This window comes from Lepeophtheirus salmonis, chromosome 11, assembly GCF_016086655.4.
Source record: "Lepeophtheirus salmonis chromosome 11, UVic_Lsal_1.4, whole genome shotgun sequence".
NCBI lineage: Eukaryota > Metazoa > Arthropoda > Copepoda > Siphonostomatoida > Caligidae > Lepeophtheirus > Lepeophtheirus salmonis.
Genome location: NC_052141.2, coordinates 5,036,792 through 5,058,576, shown reverse-complemented (window position 1 = coordinate 5,058,576; position 21,785 = coordinate 5,036,792). Strand labels below are relative to the sequence as shown.

The 21,785-nt window shown below is 33.6% G+C and overlaps 2 protein-coding genes, 2 long non-coding RNA genes and 1 other non-coding gene across 12 annotated transcripts in view; 2 read left to right on the top strand and 3 right to left on the bottom strand.

Annotated features, from left to right (window-relative positions):
• The window catches only part of LOC121125794 (extended synaptotagmin-2-A), a 38,526-nt gene extending 35,182 nt beyond the window's left edge, over nt 1–3,344 (top strand). For 3 of the 8 annotated variants that reach the window (XM_040721018.2, XM_040721017.2, XM_040721019.2), the window contains exons 2-3: nt 1,031–1,312; nt 1,372–3,344. In XM_040721018.2, coding sequence (XP_040576952.1) covers nt 1,031–1,312; nt 1,372–2,970 — 1,881 coding nt within the window. In that variant the 3' untranslated portion in view covers nt 2,971–3,344. Of the gene's footprint in view, nt 1–501; nt 580–665; nt 748–791; nt 920–1,030; nt 1,313–1,371 lie in introns of those variants that run through there. The other 5 variants (XM_040721023.2, XM_071891814.1, XM_040721021.2 and 2 more) reach the window with 4 other exon arrangements.
• Nucleotides 3,129–7,307, bottom strand: LOC121125793 (protein argonaute-4). The gene is made up of 5 exons (XM_040721016.2): nt 6,234–7,307; nt 5,791–6,174; nt 5,317–5,723; nt 4,631–5,247; nt 3,129–4,549 (listed from the first exon to the last, which is right to left on the bottom strand). The coding sequence occupies exons 1-5, from the start codon at nt 6,508–6,510 to the stop codon at nt 3,313–3,315; spliced, it is 2,922 nt and encodes a 973-aa protein (XP_040576950.1). The 5' UTR covers nt 6,511–7,307; the 3' UTR covers nt 3,129–3,312.
• On the top strand, nt 6,525–8,099 carry LOC139906633 (uncharacterized). Its single transcript, XR_011782273.1, has 3 exons — nt 6,525–6,663; nt 7,495–7,559; nt 7,660–8,099. It is a non-coding gene; the product is annotated as an uncharacterized lncRNA (long non-coding RNA).
• Nucleotides 8,100–17,786: 9,687 nt separating this feature from the next.
• On the bottom strand, nt 17,787–17,980 carry LOC121126533 (U2 spliceosomal RNA). Its single transcript, XR_005866972.1, has one exon. It is a non-coding gene; the product is annotated as a U2 spliceosomal RNA (small nuclear RNA).
• Nucleotides 17,981–20,552: 2,572 nt separating this feature from the next.
• Nucleotides 20,553–21,183, bottom strand: LOC139906534 (uncharacterized). The gene is made up of 3 exons (XR_011782131.1): nt 21,051–21,183; nt 20,860–20,987; nt 20,553–20,795 (listed from the first exon to the last, which is right to left on the bottom strand). It is a non-coding gene; the product is annotated as an uncharacterized lncRNA (long non-coding RNA).
• Between the last annotated feature and the right edge of the window lie 602 nt (nt 21,184–21,785).

Sequence of the window (21,785 nt, the reverse complement as noted above, 5' to 3'; positions counted from 1 at the left end):
CTAATTTGAAAAATTGCCAAATTATTTGAAGGGAAATAAGCCATTCTATTTTCTCTTATGTGCGGATTTAAAATTGGTGCGGCTTGTTCAAATCGGTTAATTGAAACATTTTAAAAACTTTTAGGAAATCGCCAATAACTAATTATTTAATCAACTATGAAATAAAAGAAAAATCCCAATTAAATTTCGCATATATTTGTATAACATTACTATTCCTTTAATACGCTTGGATTCTTTTGTTTATTTCAATGGGCTGCCTGTTATTATTTTTAAGACTCTACAAAAGAAAACTTTAAATGTCTACTATCATTATGAAGCCAAAATAAAAAATTTCTGTTTTTAAAAACATGTTTCATTGCCTTTTGGAAAAAGGAAGTCAAGTTGTTGTACACTATAAGTGCAGATATATAAGGAATGCGAAGCATTCAAGCCTCTTATCATATTTTTTTTAATCACATCTTTTTAGTTGTATTATATTTGATATTGCTTGAATTTCCAGTCCATGCCATGCCCACATGTCATGAGTGTTATTCATAAAACTTGAAGCTACGAGGTTGTGTTGGGTATTTTCAATAAAAAGTTCCGTGAATTTCTTCTCTCTTATATTATGTTTTATGCGTAAAATACTTAATCGATACAAAATTATTCATTTATATATTTTGCAGGAGGATATATTAAGCCTTTTCCTTGAATACAAAGGCACAGTGTTAAAGAATAACCATTAAAAAAGAAAGGGTTTGATAAGAGGTGCTTTGCTTTTATTTTTTTATTTGTTTATTTCAATTTCTTAGTCAGTAAGATAAGCGCCGCAAATGAGGGAGGGAGTAATAAGGAGTGGACATTTTGAAATTACAAACATACAATATTTTAGTCATTAGATACTTCAAATAAGGGGGAGAGTTCAAATACGTTGTTAGGAGTAAGTAAATGACTTGTAAATGTTGTATATACATAAATAGACTACAAATTTATTATTACGTAATACGTATAGATATTCATCTGTATTAAACCTATTTAATTTGATTTTCAGCCAGGTTCTCTGTCTAAATGGGAAGAAAACATTAAGACATCAAACCAAAAACAAGAACCAAAGAAGAAAACCGGAGTGGCTGCACTCTGTCAGTGCTATTCCAGTCTACCAATATTCTCTCAGGAAATTCATGAAGCTGTGATGGATGTTGCAGCTAACATTAAAGAAGAAATGGAGGACTCTCCTCTTCGATTGCCAAAGCCTGTAATTGCACTCATACGGAACACGGAAGAAATCTTTGACAAACAATGGTTTAGAAATTTAATCCCATTCATGGTTAAGGTATGAAACTGAGTCTATAATAAATTGCACGTAAATCCCTGTATATCTTACATTTTCAGTTAGTCGAATGGACCGTCGTGTTTTGTTTAGGAGTTTGGGGCTTTGGCTACGGATCCTTGTTATTTTTATTCACAGTATATGCCATAAAGGTACAAGGGGATATACTCTCTACAAAAGACACTCTATTTGGAGAAATGACGAATGAAGAATTCATGTCCAAAGTGCCCCCAGAATCACTACCTCTATGGATATCCTCTTCGAATAGCTGTGAGAAAGTGGATTGGATCAACGATATCTTAGAACAAGTTTGGTCTCATATTGGGCAGTATGCTACGCCATTTATAAAGACTTTTATTGAGCCTGGAATCAAAGATATTCTTAATGACATGCAATTGAAGGATCTTAGTGGATTTGATTTGAAACGAGTCGTTCTAGGAAGCATTCCTTTAAAGATGGGTGGAATGAAAGTATTTCCGAAACGTCATAAAAACCATAAAGTTGAAAGTGTTGTTCTAGAGACGGAATTGATATATGCCGGAGATGCTAGAGTTTTATTTCAACTTCAAAAAGTATCTGCTGAGATCAAGAACATCAAGTTTCGTGGACTTGCGAGGATACATTTAAAACCTCTTCTGAATACATTTCCCATTATTGGGGGCTTTGAAATAACCTTTATCAAGCAACCAGTTATTAACTACTCACTCGGAGGACTAGGAACATTTGCTGAAATCCCTGGGATTAATTCTCTGGTCAAAAGTATTGTTGAGTCACAAATCAAGTCCCGCTTCGTGTGGCCCAATAAGTTTAGATTAACTTTACCCATCAAAGATGATCCAAAGATAAGTCCTGCAACCAAAAAGAATACTTCCTGTCTTCTTCCTCTTGGTCTTTTGAATGTACACATAATTGAAGCTGAGGACTTAGTTGCAAAGGATCTCAAGCTTCGTGGTAAGAGTACATCCGATCCGTATGCCGTAGTGGCTGTGAATGGAGAGGAAATATCCTTTCAGTCTCAATACGTAGATAAGAGCTTAAACCCTTTGTGGAACTATGAATGTAAATTCATACTGGATGGTGACCTCGTGCCAGAGGACCATTGCCTTGAGATACGTGTCTATGACTATGATCATGGAACTCAGGATGATTTCATGGGGAAAGTGTGCATCAATTTAGAGGAGGTGATTTCCGATAGGGAAGTAGATCTTTGGTACGATCTCTGTGATACAAAAAAGGGACGAATACATGTCAAGTTGAGCTTTAAGGAATGTAGTTTGAATTTAATCCCCTCAGAGGACTATATTCTCTCTGTGTATATTAATAGCTGTAAAAACTTACTTAATTCCAAGGATCAGACCCCTTCATCTCCAGTTAAATGTGTTGTGAACGGAAGAAGAAACTTTATTCAAAAATGCAAAGCATCAGAACAGAAAGTCCACGTCATTGAAGAGGGAGCTCTCATGTTGACCAAGTCAGGGAGTTACTTTACGATCGATGTTATTGACGGTAAAAATTCCTCAGAGATTTATGGACGTGTAAAAATAGCAGTGGATAAAATCCTATCATCCACGAATTGGGAGATCAATAACCAGGAAATCCATATGAATTACACCACAAGCGCTTCGATCCACCTATCTGCAAAACTCTATTCCATAACTTGATACTCTGACCGTATAATTAATAGGATCCATACTCAAACAAAGAACTTTGTACACGTCTCAACAAACAAACAAAACTTGACAAAAAGGATACTTACTTTCTTTTTTTACTAAATTAGTCGTGATTTGACGGGTAGACAAATAATGAAGAAATATTAATATTTTTCAGATGTAAAAACTAATATTTTATTCGACACTACAAAATGACTACAATGAATCATATTGAATGCCGCACAAGCTATGAATTATAATTTATTCAATTATAGAAAATATTTTTTTAAATGGTATATGTATTATGTGGGCATCTATCTTATTAATGACAATAGCAATCAATGTGTTTATTGACTATGTGAAATACATTTTGTATTTATTATTTTCATGAATGGTTAAAATTTGCTTTGCTCTCTCCATGTCCTCTTCGTTGATGGGGAGTCCTTCTTCATCAAAGTTAACGGAGAGATCCCCATTCGCAATATGGTGTCTTGTTCGAACAGCTGCTAAATGAGCATAGTAGGAGGGAGCTGGAATTGCAACAGACTTGGTACATCGGGAATAACAATGACAGAGTGAATAAGTTAAGTTTTGAATGTCCTCTGCAGAGAAGCGGTTGTCATCCCACATGACGCGGTAGTAAGTTGGCCTACTTGTTCCTTGAATCCCAAAATGTGAGGATAAGTAAAAGTCAAAATGCTTTGGATGAGTGATTGTATGATCCAGGCAAGTTCCGGCAGGGACGTTCCCTGCCTTACCATTCGAGTCATGTTGTCCACAAAACAGTCGTGTATTATGTCGTCTTTGAATTACTACAAAAGTAATCCCGGGTCTATAACCATCCTCTAATGCCAAACAAGCTCTACGAATCGCCATGACCTCACATTTTGTTATGGTTAAAAAAAGGGAGGCCCGGAGAGCGTCTCTATAAAAAATAATGCGATGAGGCTTCAACTTTCCGTTATTGATGTAAAAGTCCATTAGTGCTGACTGGACCATCTCTGACAAATTGACAATGTGTTGATGGATCTTGGATTGTACTGTAGAATATGCGATGAATTGAGAAGGGGATGCATCCATGGATCCAACTATAGAGGCAACTGAGGGGCGTTTAGGTTCTGGATTATGAGGATGACTGAGGGTTGCACCCATCACTATGATGGGAGAGTCAAATACTTTAAGGTTCTTTTTTGATACTTTGGACAAAGATCCATTCGTTCCACCGAGCTTAAAATTGATTTTCATAATTAAATTGGAGTACATTTGACTTCGCATTCCTTTACAAATGCTCTTCCAGCGTATACATTGGGATATGAACCCAAATTCTTTATCTCCCTTACTCTTGATATATGAGTAAGTGGATTGTCGACCATCTAAAATAATAAAAACAAACGTGATTTGAGGCAGTTTTTTTTTCAACTCCACAAAAGCATTGTCAATGGAATCCTTTGAGGCTGGAGCTGGTACTTCAGAATATTCATACAATGGATTGATATCTAGTCCATTGATTCTTCCCTGTCGAATCAAGGACTGAGCCACTGAAATGAGTTTTTCATGAGGAACATTAGTCGGAGCGAGATTTAAAATGGCCCTAACACAAATAAAATTATAAATTAGATTTTTTAATCAACAATTAATTATGTAAAATAAATTTCACCAGTACACCACTCACCAGTAAAATATGCTTTTCGGCTCTTTAAACTCTTTTTGATGGGCATCCCAAGAGCCTCTATTCACAGGTAGATCAATAGGTCCTCCGTTTCGCTCATTATACTCAATCATAGGAGGTCTTAAAATATGTCCTCGTGTCCTCATCATCTCCTTTTCTTTTTGAATTCCAAAGTCTTTGACAACGTCCGACTCTGTCACTCTCAAAGAATGAGCGGCCCTCTGAACATCACGCTGTCTATTTGGAGCTGATGATGCCATTAATTTAATCATAGATGTAGCCTGCTGCTCAGAGAGTTTTTTCATTACGCGTTGCCCTCGAACTAACCAACAAAGCTCCATGGGTATGTATGAAACACGACCTCCTTTGACAACATGAAGACAAGGAAAGTTAGGGTACTCAAGAGTGATGCCATATTTGGTTTTGAAAAAGGACTCAACAGATATCCGATCCTCAGTTATTTTGCAATCAAAGGTTGTAAGCTTAGGTGTTAAGCGTCCCACGTTGATGGCTCTAAAGAGCCTTGGAGTATTTCCATGAGTTGTCTTGATTTTGAGACCAGAGATTTCATTTGTTAATTGCCGTCGTTCCTCCTCTTGAAATATACTAGAGCTCGATCCCTATTCCATGATTAGAACACAATATCCGTTACATTATTGAAATAAAAAATGAATGCTTAAAATCCTTACATCAGCGGCTATTTTCCGTGTCTTCAAAGTCTCCAAATCCGAATTCATATACTGAGCAACAAAGTCAATAAGTCTCTGCTCCTTGTAGAAGGCAGAGCATGCAACATCCATCACAACACCAAGTTTTCCATTGCATGGAATGACGTTTTGATGATAGCCGACCCAGGCCTCTCGACCATTCCCAAGGTAAACTCTACCTTGTGTTTCTTGGAAGAAGTTAAGTCCTACGGCCACATAGTCTAGTGATAGCTGATGTCTCATAATCGTCTCAACAACTTTTCGTATGGAGTTTGGAGAAGATGATTCCTGTGGATCCCCTAATAATTTGGTCATAAGGAATCTGAGATCCAGGATAGTTTGGAACTCTATAGAAATACTGTACTTTCTATCAATCCCACTATGCTCATCTGTCAAAATAACCATTGGTAATGAGTTAATTATTTCGTATAAAGAGGAAAAAGTGACCCAACTTACCAGGGAAGCTCATGAACCCGGTTACTTTATCTCCTTCAGGCGGAAAATTAAGTCTACTTTTGGAAAAAAGGAGTTTATTTCCATCATAAGCAGGATGAATAAGTCTTCCATTGTCTGGATTTGTAAAAATGAACGATCCTTTCCCATTTATAAAAGCCTGTACAACTTTTCTTCGAATACTCATGGGAGTCATCTCTGGTTTAAATTCGATCTTGTACTGATAAACTTCCTCTGGGATATTTTTAATCTCCATAATGTTGACAGAAAGCTTTATGCGTTTAAGACCGGAGCATTTATTAAAACCAGGACGAGTTAATCCATAATTCAGCCTTGCCATTCCATCAGCAATTACTTGGACTAGATCCTTATCTTTATTAGGATATCCTAATAATATATCAAAGGTATAAGAATTCATTTAAAATAAATGCATTAAATTGACGTACCAAGAGAAGTTGTTGTGAGACTTAGTGGAAAAGGACTAGTGGAAGATGCTCTCTCAGAGGAGTGAAGAGAAGAATAGACTCCGGAGGAAGAAGAGGAAGTTTTACGAGACTTGATGGACTCGTTGTCATGTTGATGCTTCTCTGATCCAATATGAAGAATTTGATCTCCATCATCGTCCTTAATCACCAGATCCTGTGTTTCAATCACGTCGGCCCCAATGTTTTGCTTTGAGAATAAGGGAACAAACTTTAAACGATTTCTCTTATTTTTACCCATATTTCAGATTCAATTGTCTATGGACGACTGAGGCTTATAGTGAGTAAAGGAGGAGATTGATAAGAGGGAAACGACGCTACATAAACGTATGGTGAGAGTATTTGAGGAACAAGTTCGAGTCTTTGAAGAGCTAATATATTCATTGACAGACAGGTATATTTTCTTATTTTTGGTAAACAGAGAAGAGTTATTAGTCAAAAAGATAGTTCTTATAAATTAATATTAAGGGATCCATTATCAACCTAAGCTACATATACATTCATTATGTATTCAACGATTCCAAGAAGATGGCTCGCAGGAATAAAATAATTGTATAAATCCTAGAGAGTGTACATCAAAAAGAAAAGTATTTGTTGGGAACTTTGATACACGATGCAGGTGTACATGCTCATTGCAGTTTTTAGGAAAAAAAGACCAAACCGCCTAGTACTAAAACACTAAACTAGAACTAAAACCCATAAAATGTGATAAATTATTTTTCAAAGTCCACTTTTTAACATTTTTTCTTTTGTCTGTTTTTTTTAAGTATTGTTAACTGTTAGAACAACAAAAACATTCTATTCGTCATATATTATTTAAAATATTGTATGCCCGACAAGATACTAGTAAAATTTAATTTGAGTCTGGGGTATTCGCATGATTTTTAATCCGGGAATTTCAATATTTCAATACTGTAGAATTTAAATCATTTAATCAAATTTTATTCAACAAACAACCTTTTTAATTGCAAGTTTCTATAATAAGTAATAACCAAAAGTTTCAAGTATAGGTATCAAACCAAACCAATACTTACAGGACCCCCCCCCCCTTGTGCAAAATTATACATGTATAAATATATAGTCATAGTATGAACAAACTCATAAACAACTACAAAAATTCTGGTTAAAAAATCCCCAAATTAAAAGTAGGAATAATAAAATTTATGTAAACGTGTTTTTATTGATTCTGTATCTTGTTCTGAACTCAATATATTTCCATTTTTAGGCTGAAAAATGAAGGAAAACGAAACTCTTCTTTAGACCCTTATAACTTATTCATAATACATAGTGGTGAGGAATATCATAGCTTATATTATATAAAAATATTCAATGTATAATTTAAAAAATATGCATCGCGAAGGATTTTTATTACATTTCGTATTTTTTTAAGTGATCCCATTTTGAAATATTAAAATTATCTACTAAGAATGGATCACTTTATTATTTCGATCCTGGTATCTCATTCTCATGAAAGGAGGAGTAAACTCTACTCCTTTACGAGGATTGGCAGTCTTCCTCGGATGAATTAGCCTCCCATCATCCCTTGTGGAAGTCAGCATCCGAATTCGAACATCTATTGAGATGGATGATCGAGTCAGAAGTATATACCTTCGATTGCCTGGATCTTTCTTTTACGAGGAATGAGGTCAGGAATTTGGAAAAAATATGATGATAATGTTGAATATTTGCAAGTGCATCCCCATAAAAATGGGATCACTACAAAATAGGTCAAAAATCCTTGAAGCTGTATACTTTTTCGACAATTTTCATATTTTGAGCGTACTTATACATCGTGGAGTAAATTAATAAAGTAACGTTTGTTTATTTGTCTGAAAATGACTCATTTTTAGCAATGGAATAAAACAATGAAATAATTAATTATAATTAAAAAAAAAAAAATAATGGTCATTGAATAATCAAATGGAGTACAATAGAGATTGATATCCTCTGTATTTTGGGCATGTCGTGATCATCAAAAGTCTTATTTGATGGGAACATCTCATCATCACCAGACCTGATTACAAATTTATGCAAAAATAGACTCTTGCAACAAATGATCAATACTTTTGCGCAAATTGCTAAATCCTTTTACTGTTGCAAAAAGTTGGTATCAGGCCTGTTGAGGATCCATCTTATAAGACTCTTGAAGATCACACCACCAAATTTATATTTGCTCCAACTCCAAATGTGGACGTTGATCATTCTTTCAGTATGTTTAAAACCATCAATACAGTTTGACGGCAAACACTGAAGCAAATCTGTTTTAAATCTTGATTTGTCAATATAATATGGTAAAATTTATGAATAAATTATGATCAATATGAAACAGCACTGATTATTTTAAAATATCTTTATAAAACTCTGTTTTTATATGAATAAAAATTGCTCAATTTTGAGCAAATTTTGGTGATCATTTTTCAAAAATTTAGCACTCCTTCTTACCTCATTTTGGCTTTAAAAATCACTTCAAAATCATTAGTCTACTCATGAATCAATTAAAAGTTCTAAACTATACGAGATATATCCCTTTAACACAGTGTTTGGAATTATTTGAACCTCTCGTACAGTGTCCTCATAACGTGGTGTTTATATTATGATAATAAATTATAAAAAATTATAGAGTAAGGTAAACAAGAATTTGTATAGTTGTGTATGAGGTATTTCATACAATGCCTAGTATATATACATATAATAGAATATATAATTTTGCATAAGGGGGGAGGGGGCGTAAGTGAGGAGAAAACTTTTGGTTAGTACTTATTATTAGTCTTGTGTCAGTTCTTATTTAGGATCGAAGACCGCGGTCCAGTCCAACTTGTCGGTCATTAAAAAAGTAAAATCGATCCTTCGTGACGACTATTCGTTTTTCCTCTTTTTAATTATTATGTTATATAATTGAATAAATTATATAACCCAATATATATTATATTATAATAAAAAATATACTATTTTCTGCAAGATGTGTACAATAACCTTAATAAATATTTCATACATCTTATTTGCCTTAATAAACCATCGATATTTGTATGAAAAATTCCAAGGACCAACAATCCTAGGGATCGGTCCCAAGGACTATCGGTCCCTAGGGCTGACAGTCCTAAGGACCGATAGGACATTCCTTAGACTAGACTGGACCGAATAAATAATTCTACTAACTACTTTTATACCAACTTACAATTAAAAAGGTTGCTAAATAAATATTGGTTTAGTTCCGATTATTTTAATTTTATAGTATTGAAATGATCAGATTGAAAATCAATGAAATACCAGTTTAAGATTAAATTTGACAATTATTTAATGTCCGGTATACACTATTTTAAATAATTTATGATGAATAAAAAGTTTTTTTTGTCCTTACCATTTAAAAAAAAAACCCCAGAAAAATGATTTATCCCATAATACCATTCTTAGTACTAAAAAAGTTATAGTACAACTTTAATTTCATACAATTCAGATTTTTCTTGTTTCCCAAACCGTGATAAGCGGAGACCCCCATATATATATATATATTTGGCGTGTTCTTCTCACACCATAAATTTGAATACAAAGCCTATAATTAACCGGGGGGGAAAGAAGAGAATAAGACAAAGGATTTTTGATCATAATATACAATTGGAGCGAATGACACTTGAATATATTTTCTTCTCTAAACCTTCTTCAAATGAGTAATTTCTAATGAAAAAAAAACTTCCTTAAAAAAATAGCCCAGGAAAAACGGTTGTTGCCTGTGCTCTTTCTTTTTTTTTTGCTCATTATTTAATAAGTCGTGGGGTGTTAACATCTTCCTCTAAAAGAAGAATTATTGCCTATTTTTGGTGTAAATTGTTTTATAAATGCATTATAAAATAAATATATATGAATTTAAATATAATTATAATATTTTAACACGCACTAATGCTATTTTAAAATTTTTGAAGGTTTTATTGCAGTCATTTATTTTCTCCCCTACCATAAGTCATATAACAGGCAGCTGATATTTACTAGGGTCATAATAAAGTAATACCATATGTCTTTCTCCTGCATTCTCCATCTTTAGTAATGAGTCTTCTAGCACGACAATGACCCAAAAAATACTAATATGGCAACAAATGAGTGAGCCTACAATAAGCTCCTTAAAGACATGGATCCAGTCTTTGTACCTCAATCCTATAAAAATATTTATCAGAGGGCAAACATACAAAATGATTATTTCCTCGTCTGTATGAATATTATGTAGAGTTCAAATTGATCAAGAGTTTCACTTCAACAGCTGAGAATCTAATGAAATTGATTAGATATGTAGATTTTTACCTGGAAATTCAAGATCTATTTTTTTTTTTTTTTTTTTTTTTTTTTTTTTTTTTTGCAATCAGAATATTGCTTCCTTATTTTATTGGTCGTTTATTTTTGCAATTTTAGCAAAAAGTGTGGTGTAGGGGAAATTTCAAAACTGTCTAGAGTATTACTTCAAAGAATAAGTATTTAACAAAAAGGTGTTTAATCAGCCTATTTGTCTACTTTTAATTCTCCTGTTGTATATAAAGTTTCAAAAGTACACAAAAAAAAATGGATTTGAGTACAACAACTGTTTATAAACCATGCCAGCATTGCAACTCATTTGTAGTTCAAAAGCAGTGGTGAAAATATTAAGGTCCGAGCCGAGTCATGTATTACGATTTGGAGGTCAGATCAAAGGCTGTGGGTCGAATAAAGGCCGGATCATCAATCAAAAAGGTTGCTAGTGAAATAGACATAACATACAAAACTGTTCCGAAGTGGTGGGTGAGGTCCAAGAAACGTGATAGCCTGAGAGACCATATTTGAAAGGGACGGAAGAAAATTCTTAGCACCAAACCAAAAATTATTATTTCCAAATCTTTGGGAAAAAGGCGTCAAAGCTGCAGAAAATTGGCCTGTTGTTTATCAGGGATCAGCGAAATGTGCTCCAAGGATACTGTTAACAGATATCTATGCAAAAATCTTGTTTCAAAGTGCAAAATATTCCCAGACTGACTCAAAAAAACCTTCGTGATAGGCATGAGTTCTCCAAAATGGCCAGGAACCTCTCTCTGGAAAACTGATAAACTGTTATCTTTAGTGATGAGTCATCCTTTGGATCCCAAACAAGTAGTTAGATCTAATTTAAGCAAGAGATCAAGAAATTGTTATAGCCATTGAGACTGTCCAGAAATTTCAAAGCATCTAGGTTTAATGTCAGCTTCTGGGGTCTATGACCCTCACATAATGCCGCAAAGCTTTCGTCTGACAGCCAATGTCAGATATATATTGGAAGATCATCTCGAACCAATTTTGGCAAGAACAAAAACTACTGGTTCAATTTCATTAAGAAAACTGGTTCACAGGAGGTCTGATGTGATTTGATTGTCTGATTGAACCCGAAAGCTTTGGTGTAAGGGTGTGTGGCCAGGCAACAAACCAGATATAAACCCAATCAAAAATATCCGTCAATTTCGAAAGAAAGGATTGACAGTCTCTCGTCTGCTCCTCGAAATTTGAAAGAGTTGGAGAAAATTCTAAAGAGAGGGAGTGATACAACAATTTCTCTGGAGACTTCAAAATATATATTTTGTAGCAAAGGTTCTAAGATTGTAAGCTAAATGGAAATATAAGATTTTTGCACTGATTTTTTTTTCTAGGCCACAAGACATATCTATTTCAATAAATAGTTAATAATTTAACATAAATATGGTAACAAATAAAAAACATAAACATACAACTAAATCAATAAAAGATGTAAAAGGGTTTTAGAGAAATGTTCAAGTAAAGATATTGTTTATTGAAAAAAGGTAATAGATAAAAAATTAATTGTCTTTTTTAAAACTCGGATATGAAGTTTCACTATCGATAAAACACCGAATATATATCCGTAGTTGAAGAGCTTCTCTTTGCGTATAAAACTTGTTGGGCCTTGGAGATGACGGTGTTAATCATATTCTCTTCTTTTCCAATGTAAAATGCTATGTAATCGTCTCGCTTTGGGCGATAAAAGTTAAAAATTTTGTTTAAAAGGCTTCCAATCTCTATATACAATGGCTTAAGGGTTACATAGTCGAAAAGAAAATGGTCGCTTATTTCATCCTCCATGTGGCAAAACTAACATATATGTTGATTTCCAGTAAAATACTTTGCTCTCACTTGAGAGTACCGGAGAGTATTCGATATTTTAGCCACTTCTCCGCTAAACATAGTGAATAATCATCAATAAAACCAAAACACTTCCAGATAGGGTAGTCTATTTTTCTTCTTGCTCAATAATTGGTAAAAGGCTCCCATGTGGGAGACAAATGTAATTTTCTAGGAGTAGATGGGGCTATAAAAGATAATCGAAGGGGTAATGGTACTCCCGGTCTTGGAGCGGATACAAAGTTCCCAAAAGCAGATTTGTACCGTTGGAACACCATTTTATTTATTAGATCGTGCATACAACCTGTTTCCTCTGTGTAGTCTACTCTCCTGGTTCGAACCCCCATGTGGAAGATGGAAGCCCCTGGTGGGGAATTCCCATTTAAGAGATCTCTCGAAAGAGTAAACGATATCCACAGCATACTTAGATAGCATTTCGGTCCTTTAATAGTGCTCTGATAGTTATTGGTAGACTTTTTTAAGTCGAGAGTGGGTCTCATCCGAGTAACTTCTCTCGAAAAAGTTATATATATGACTGTCCCAAAATGGATCCTCTCTCCAGAGTTGCCCAATCCAGTAGGTGTTAAGGAATTTCCACAAGTCATCGAAAAATATGACGGAAAGGCTGCCATATTTTAGAAAGCTATGGATCTTCCTCGACGTTATATTTTTTCTTGTTTAGCCCAAGAAAATACTTTTCAAAAATGTAAACCTACGTTGCTACGTTTTTTTGTTGTTGTTCATATGGTGTTACCCGTAATAAATGTATTACCTTTGAGACTATATAGGTGTTCCAAGCTCGAACTCTGTCCCAGATATTGAGCTTAAAAGATTAAGAAAAAAAAGGACAAATCTGCCCAATCTTAGAACTAATTTCGTGTAGGTTTTTTTCTATACAATCATCTCCAATCCAGGATCCTAGCAATTTTGTGCTCATTGTAGTGTGGAAGATTGACCAAAATCTTTTGATTAGTTCGCTGTATTCAATGATAATTTCTGTTTTTTCGACATTCATTTGCGGTCCAGAACATTTTGAAAATTTCAGGCTCAGAGTCTTTCTCATTCATTTAATTGTTTGCAAGGGACTACCAGAAAAAGTTATTGTCAGGTTATCCACATAGCATAGCAGGATGCAATTGAGGAAAAAGCAAACGATGTCACCCTCCTTTTGAATCTCATGGATATGGAATAAAAACTAAGGGAGAAAGGTCTTAGGTTTTTAGGTAGCCCATCGGGTTCTAAGTTTGAAAGGAGACAAAAGTTATTTATTTCCTCAATTAAGATTAAAATACAGCATTAATCATTATTTTGCATTAAATAAGTATAATAGACATTATTCTAACCTATAAAAAATATTAATAATGTTTTTTTCTAAAAATACACTATGGAGCACAAAAAAAGAATAACTTCTAAGACTTTTGATCTTTATTTTCTGAAAATAAAAAGATGAATATTATCCACCGATGATCAAATGTTCTACAAAAATTTCTCTTTTTTTTTGTTCCATAAGACAATTTTAGAATGAAACTTGTTAAACATTTTTTATAGGTTAAAAAAAATTCCATAAAATGTATCTGATGCAAAATAACTACAAATGGGCTTTTAGTATCCATATTCACTAAGTAAAGAATTTTTGTGTTTTTTCATTATTTGATCGAGATGTGTAACTTAAAGATGACCTCGTAGGAAAACATCAAAAAACCAAGTACTTATGACTTGTTGTAAATTAACAATAAATCTCCAGTTCTCAAGCGAATTCAAAATTTAAGAACCCTTTATCATAATCTGACTTTACCCAATCTAAGCAAGAACCAATTACCACTCTTTTTTACATCCAACCAGTTAAAAAACAAATCCTTTAATATTTTTAAAAGACTTAATATAAAGGCGTCCGCAGGGTTATATTAGAGCTGAAGGCTTGCATATGAAATAAAAGTTTTACAAAGCAGTATTTCAGTTGAATTTGTGTAATAAATCTACTCACAACCTCTCGTTTAAATTTTACTCTTGAAAAATTGAAAATAATAAAATCTTATTTACCAGCAAATAAGATCAATCCTGTAATATCTATCATAAATATGATTTTAATTAGTTGTAAATAATTTCAAACTTATATTTGAAAAAGTGAATTCCTCTCTGTGCTTAGGAGACAATTTATTCCTGTTTGGCCAATACATATTGTTAGCATTACTAATAGTGTTGGTTATCGATCTGGAGACCCTGGACCGGTCTGAGACCTTTATATTTTTTGTTGGAACGAACTAATTCGAACTAAAAAAGCTCGGTCTGGCCGGTCTCATTTAAAAATTCGGTCTACATCCATACAATGGATAAATTTTTTTTAGATCGGTCCAAGGAAACATTTGGTCTAGTTGGGTCACAAAAGAGTCGGCCTATCCGATTATACAGATAAATTGCTAAAACATTACATCATATGATTTTGAAAGTGGAATGACGTTAAACAGAGATAGCTGGGATTAATTTTGATCCCGTCATCTCTTATATGTATACAGTATTTTTTCTAGAACTTATAGTGTACTTTTCAGATTTGTTTTAAAAAAAATGAATGACAGTTGATCAAGAAAAAAAGGCTCTCTCATGATATATGAGACCGAAAAAAATTGGTCCATAAGTTTACACCAAAAAAAATTACTCCATAAAGTAAGACCAAAAAAAATCTGTCCACGGTTTTTTTTTTTTTTTGCGAAATATGCAAGGTTGTGGCCGGTTCAGGTTCACACTTCACAGGTTATATCGGTCCGGTCAAAGTTCTTTCATTTCATCGACTTCAGCTGTAATAATTGCCTCAATACGAGGCCTAAGTCTATCCCTAAGCTTATGTAGTCAGACTCGATCTTAGTCCACTCCTTTAAGATGGAAGCCTTTAGAGATTGGACACTCCTGAACTCAATTGAGCACTACTCAAAATTTCATTGAGTGAGAGCGGGAAGGCACTCATTGTGTTGAATAACGGGCTCGCTCACCATTTTAGAAGAGTGATACAGTAACTCAAATTGTCGCTAGTTTATATAAATTTGAATTACTTTTTCCGATTCTGCATCTACCGAGTTAAAATTAAAAAATTTGAGAATTAAAGATTGCAAGAAAAGACGGTTACATATATATATATAAAAAGGTGCTTGGTTTTGAGATTTTTTTTTTTTTTTTGAGAATAATTTCACCAAAAATTGAGCTTTTTGGAAAAAAAAATCAAATATTAAATATTTTGCAAAAAAATTCCGAAAAAATGTTTTAAATATGAAATTTTTTGGAATAAAAAATTCATAAATTCATAGCTATTATCAAAAAAACGATTTTTGGAAATCCACAGCTGTTCCAAAACAAAAAGAATTTTTTGGTAATAATTTGGATAATTAATTTTTTGAAATTTCGATATTTGTCCCTCCAGCCCACTACCTGCAGACGCCCCTGCTTATTCATTATTCGGAGGATGGATAGGGACACTGAGTCAATCCGTTGACTGAGGATGAGACCGGAGGAGATCACATCTCATTACGTAATACATTTTCTTGCATCCTAAGTCTACAGATCCAATCCTAGTCCATCTCTTCCTCCTTCCGAATTATCGATGAGAGATAAAATCACAATATCCTCCCATTATTTCCTGATGGTTAAAAGTTCGCGAGGATTGAATTTTAACCTGCCATAATCACCAATTTCGAGATCAAAAGAGAAAGTATGAGGTGCAGGCAAAATTATACAGTGTTCCCTCAAGGTACTAGAAAAAGTGCCCACGAGAAAATTGCCAGTGGAAAATTGCCCTTGAGAAAATTGCCAGTTATGAAAATTGTCTGGGAGAAAATTGTCAGTATTTTGTTCAAACTTCATGATAACACATTATAAATTCACTCAATATAATTTATGACAAATATCTGAACATATTCGTTTTTTCCATCCCCAAGAGAGTACCTTCAATTGTGAGTAATATTATTACAATAAAATTTCCTTGCAACTTTTTAAATTCAATCCAATATGGTTGAATACCCTCCGCCCTCAGATTGGCCCGGAGAAGGTATGGGATTGCTAAAAAACAACGCTGATTCATTCAAGGAATTCATCCCCCTCTAATACCAAAAAATAGTTCCAAGCTCTCAAGATGCACGGGGTACCCCTGGATTCTTAAAAACAACCGCCAATTCATCTAATACTTCCAAAGATCCCCTCTAATACCAAAAAATAGTTTGAAGCCTTCGAGTTGCACGGGGAACTTAAGGTACCCCTGTATCCTTATAAACAACCACCAATTCATTCAAGGAAACCCTCAAATACCAAAATATAGTTTAAGCCCCTGGTTTGCAAATTGAAACCCAAAGGTTTTCTGTATTTTTACAGGAATTTAACTATTCTTTAAATTTAAAATTTATAATGTTTTATTATCCAACATGAAGTTTGAACAAAATACGGGTAATTTTCCTCCATGGCAGTTCTCCTGAGGGCAGTTTTCCGCGCACGCCCTCAAACTATACATATAAAATATGTATAGATCGATTAAAAATTGATTGATAGGACAGTTTGTTATTCAACTTGTTCGCATTTCGACTACGACTATTGTAGAAAAGTTGTCATGAGGTAAGGTATTTCATTGTTCAATGACATCGTCTTTAGGTTGTACATCTCAATCAAACTTTGAACAAATGATTAAAGTTCTTTATTTAATCAGTGAAGATTAAAAAAAAAAGAAAAAAAACTAATTTGTTATCCAAAAAAATAGATCATATGTTTGCATGTATTTTAGAATGTAAAACAGTCATTTTTTATTTAAAGAATAACATTTTTTTTGTACATCGGTAAATCCCTTAGGCAATGGGGTTCTTGTGCATCTAAATTTATATAATAGAATTTGTACTTTTGGAGTTATGTAGTTAATTTCCGCTTGATATGGGCCGGTATAAAAATAAGAAAAATATTGATACACAAGATGCAACTTAAATTTGAAAAACAGAAAGCCTCAATCACTTGGTCCATTATGTTAATTATAGGCGTACAATCGAATAAAAAATGTTGGGATGTCTCCAGTGATTGTTTATAGGAGAAACGTGTTCTCTCTTCCAATGTTTTACCATACAAACTACCCAAGATTAGTAAGTTGGTAACTACTCTACACTTCATCCAAAATAATGAATAGTCTGTCATCCTATTAAGGGCTCTGATTATCACTTCGACCGAGGCATTAAATCCAACCCTATCTTTCTTCTTCTTTGTTTGATCTAGAAATTGATATTGTTTTGATTTGTCCACTAAAAACATTATGAGCCTATGATTTCCTATCCTTTTCATACAATTAAAAAAACTATCCCTATGGCCAATTTATCTTCTCTTAAAAACCACACTCTTTAAAATTATTTATCTTTCCAAAATTTCATTTGTCGTATATAACCGTGAGCCGGTCCTGGGGGTATTGTAATACCTGGTCAACTCATAGTGGAGACATTGCAAGCACCGCACATATACCTCTTAACGGAAATAAGTTTAATATCGAAGAGGACACATGGTACTCTGATCAGATATTAAGCTTAAAAGAACAGATACTACACTTTGATCTTAGACAAAAGGGCGAGAATAACAATTAATTAATATTCATTAAATTTTGCAGGCGTTTTGCAAATAGCATCGAGAGTACATACAGGGTGCGCTGAATACAGTGCTCTCTGATGTATATCATTTTCAAATTATTTATCTAAGAAATATTTATGTCATCATAACTATGAAATATTGGAGGCTTTTTGCGTATAGCATTTTTCGTGTGTAGCTAAGGCTATGCCAAGTACGACTCAAAAGCAGTGGTGGGGGAACAGGGGGAGTTGATGTTACTTCCATGCCATAAAGAAGGGATTTTTTTTAAGGAGTTATTTTCTTTAAATTTTAATTTCTTAAAATTAAAAGAACCACCAAGCCCCCCCGAATATAATCCTTTGGATACCCTTGCATTAGTTTGGGGTAAATTTATTTTTACTAAAAGTTCATTTGGGGCTCTAGTGACTTAAATACTCCCTGACTCATCATTCATAACCTCATATTATTATCTTTTTCTCAAGCTAATTATTCTTACATTCTTGAGGAGAGAACATATATGTATTGAGTAACTATATGGGAGGTTGCCCATGAAAACAGTGATTACCACTGAGGATTTCTGAGGCAGTGATCTTCTATATTTTTATGCTAATTTTGTCTGTTCGACAACACCAGGTAAGTCTGGCCAATCTTGGGTATTAACGCTAGTTTTAATTAAAATAACTATGATAGACATTGTTCTAACCTATATAAAATATTCATCAAATTATTTTTTAGAGTCATTCAATAAATTTTTATGGGATTTTTGTAAATAAAAAACACCGTAGAGGAATCATGAAAGGAAAAACGGTTGTTATATGTTTTCTTTTTTGTTCAAATTTTATTTCGCCGTTGTGGTGTTAACTTCTCCCTCTGAAGTAAGTATTATTGCTTATTTTTGGTCGGAATTGTTTTAAAAATGCATAAAGTAATAAATATTTATGAATTTAAATATAACTATAATATTTTACAGACACTCATATTATTTAAAATGTGGAATTTCCTCCCCCCCCAAAAAAAAAAAAAGTAATTAATTTTCTTCAAAATTATATTACAGGCAGCTGATATTAACAAGAGCCTTCTCCTCGTGCTCTCTAAAAAAATCCCTTCCCTACCTATAAAGCAAAAAATGGGAATAATGTAGGATAAATTATATTGGTCAAGTTATAACTAGGGATAGGACGGGGTTTGGATCCGGATCCGAACTACCCGGGTAGGACATAATGTAACATATATTATTTATAAGCTTTGATACCCGATTCGGCTTCGTGCTCTCGAACTTTTACGGTTAAAAAAAAGATGCGAGGGCTTTTTTGGTAATTAAAAAGCTTATATAGGTCATGTTTAGTACTTAATCCTAGTTATTAAAAAAACCAGTTTTATCTATATCTAACATACACTCCATGAATCTTGATTAGTGATTGGAGGAGCATTTACATAAACAATTGCATCGCGTGTTTATTCCACATGGCCATATTTTTAGTTTATCACAGAACTTTTTCTCCAAAAAGAAACAGAAAAAATGGTTAAAGTCTGTTGTTTTTAGGCCATTTTACTCAACTTTGGAACTTTGTTCCATAATTGTCTAGAATAGTTCACATTTTAAAAGGAGATAATTCTAACTCCACCAATCAACGTACAGACCACGAATTAGGAGAAAAGAATCAAAAACACCAACAGCTGCCCTTGAAATAAACTGTTTATTTTTGTGTTAGCCATGTAACGCCATGCGCAGAAACACTAAAATATAAACAGTGATTAGTTCGAAGCTGTCAAAGTTATTTTTTCTTTTCCTGCATTCAGTGTTGGTAACAATGATTGCCTGTATATGATTTATTTCTTATTAAGGGGGCCCATTTATTAACTATTATTCAATAATAATTCCAAAGTTGGAAGAACTGGCCAAAGACAAGATGTTTTTGGGCTTTTTTCAGTTTATTTTCGAATGAGAGGTTTCGAGATACCATAAAGGTAATGACATGTCCAATATTGTTATAAAAATAATTATAATATATCCTAATCCTATTTTATTCAAGTTTGAACTTGAGGTGAAATGCATATAAAATTTCAGACAAGTAGTCGTCAAATTGTAATTTTTAATCTGGACCCGAAATTTTGGGTATTCAATATCTTCATGAGTATTTAGGTCTAAAGAAACAAACCGACCAGGATCTGAGAAAGTGTGAGTCCGACCTTTCTTATGTTATATAATTATATATTTAGTTATAAGCCCCTCCTATAGGCCCCCGAAAATAGGCACCCCGTTTTAGCCTGACCATGTTCAAAAGAGGCACCCATGTATAGTGGCAGCCTCCTATGCTCAACCGTGTGGGCCTCCATAAAGAAGACACACACAAAACTCAATTATTATAACATATATTTACAGATAATACATTTTTAAAAGAATCTTTATTGATCATGATGTGTAACCTACAGATTACATAGAAGAACATGACATTTTACAAAGGTATTTTTTACCACACGCCTACTTTTCAATACTAATTGAAAAATGACTATTAATAGTGTGATAACAAAATATGAATTACCTGTAAATCTTGCGATTTGATACCTATGATAGCTAATTCCTGGTGTTGAAATGGCTAAATCCACAGTCCCCTTACGAATATCGTCAATCATACCGTCAGTTTTGTTCGTTTTTTCGTACCAAGTTCCCCAAGACTTTGCTTTTGTCCAAATTGTTTCAAATTTCAAAGCCTGAAGTATATGGCTCATAAATTTCATTTCAACTCCTTTGAGCTCATCCCCCTCATAAAAGAAAAAAGGCTTGTAAGGTACAAACTTAATCCTCACCATTTGACCCTGGATGGACTTCTGAAAAACACATTAATTCGAATGATTCTTTCTCGAGAATAATAAAAATAGTATATTATCGTACTTTACAAGAATCAAAGTCTATTCGTTTTTTATAAAACATCCCCTTGAGGGGCCTCCAAACGTTGATTAGTGTGGATTTTGAGTTCCATTTGTAATACTTACAATTTAAATAGGCTAAAAAATGATCATCTAACATAGATAAATAATCTGAATTTAAATCCATGCGTAAATCACGGCATATTATTACTATACCTGAACTCTTTTCAGACTTTATTAAAGGCTGGGATTGAACCTCCGGCATTAATCCTAATCTCTATTCCTTGTCCTTTGAGAAATAGAACATTGCATTTTGTAAAATTGAATGGATGGATCCAAATCGATCCATATGTATTAGCTGCGTATAGTTCTCTGTTACGAATATTTTACAGGATGAAAATTTGTTGAGTGCCTCCTTTAGCCTTGGGCTCATCTAATAAAGGAATCAAAAGAAGACTATGGAGTCAAAACCTTATTAAAAAATCAAGCAGACCCTTAAATCTCCCTTCAAGTTCACAATACTCGAAGCAAATTCGTTCAAGATCATGAAAAGAGCTGGGCTCTCTATATTGACAGCAAGAACATGACATTCCCCCGCCTCAGAAAAGCTGGATAGTACATCTCTCAAAGCTTGATGTGTTTGTTCTGGATATGAAGTTGAGGAGGATGCAAGATGCCAAAGGAAGCAAAAGGAAACATAGAGGCTGAACCTCATGATTTGAACTAAATAATGTTATTTCTGCTGTTTGTCTATTTATACGTACGGGCAAAATGCATATCTACTGATTAATGTATTGATTGCATTCTACATTGGCATTTCATATCGAGACTTATAATTATTTATTTATATTATTTTGAACGAAGTTAGTAATTTGAAGGGTTTAATTAGGAGAAATAAGTTTATTAAATATACTTTCCAATCAATCAATAAAGGGTTTAGTTGTTTAGAAA

What these genes read in the sequence shown, in the direction of transcription:
- LOC121125793 (XM_040721016.2), bottom strand. Translation starts at nt 6,510, where the DNA reads ATGGGTAAAAATAAGAGAAATCGTTTAAAGTTTGTTCCCTTATTCTCA. An exon ending in CGGGTTCATGAGCTTCCCTG is followed by an intron (nt 5,724 to 5,790) that starts GTAAGTTGGGTC and finishes TTATTTTGACAG; the next exon opens with ATGAGCATAGTGGGATTGAT. An exon ending in CACGGAAAATAGCCGCTGAT is followed by an intron (nt 5,248 to 5,316) that starts GTAAGGATTTTA and finishes ATCATGGAATAG; the next exon opens with GGATCGAGCTCTAGTATATT.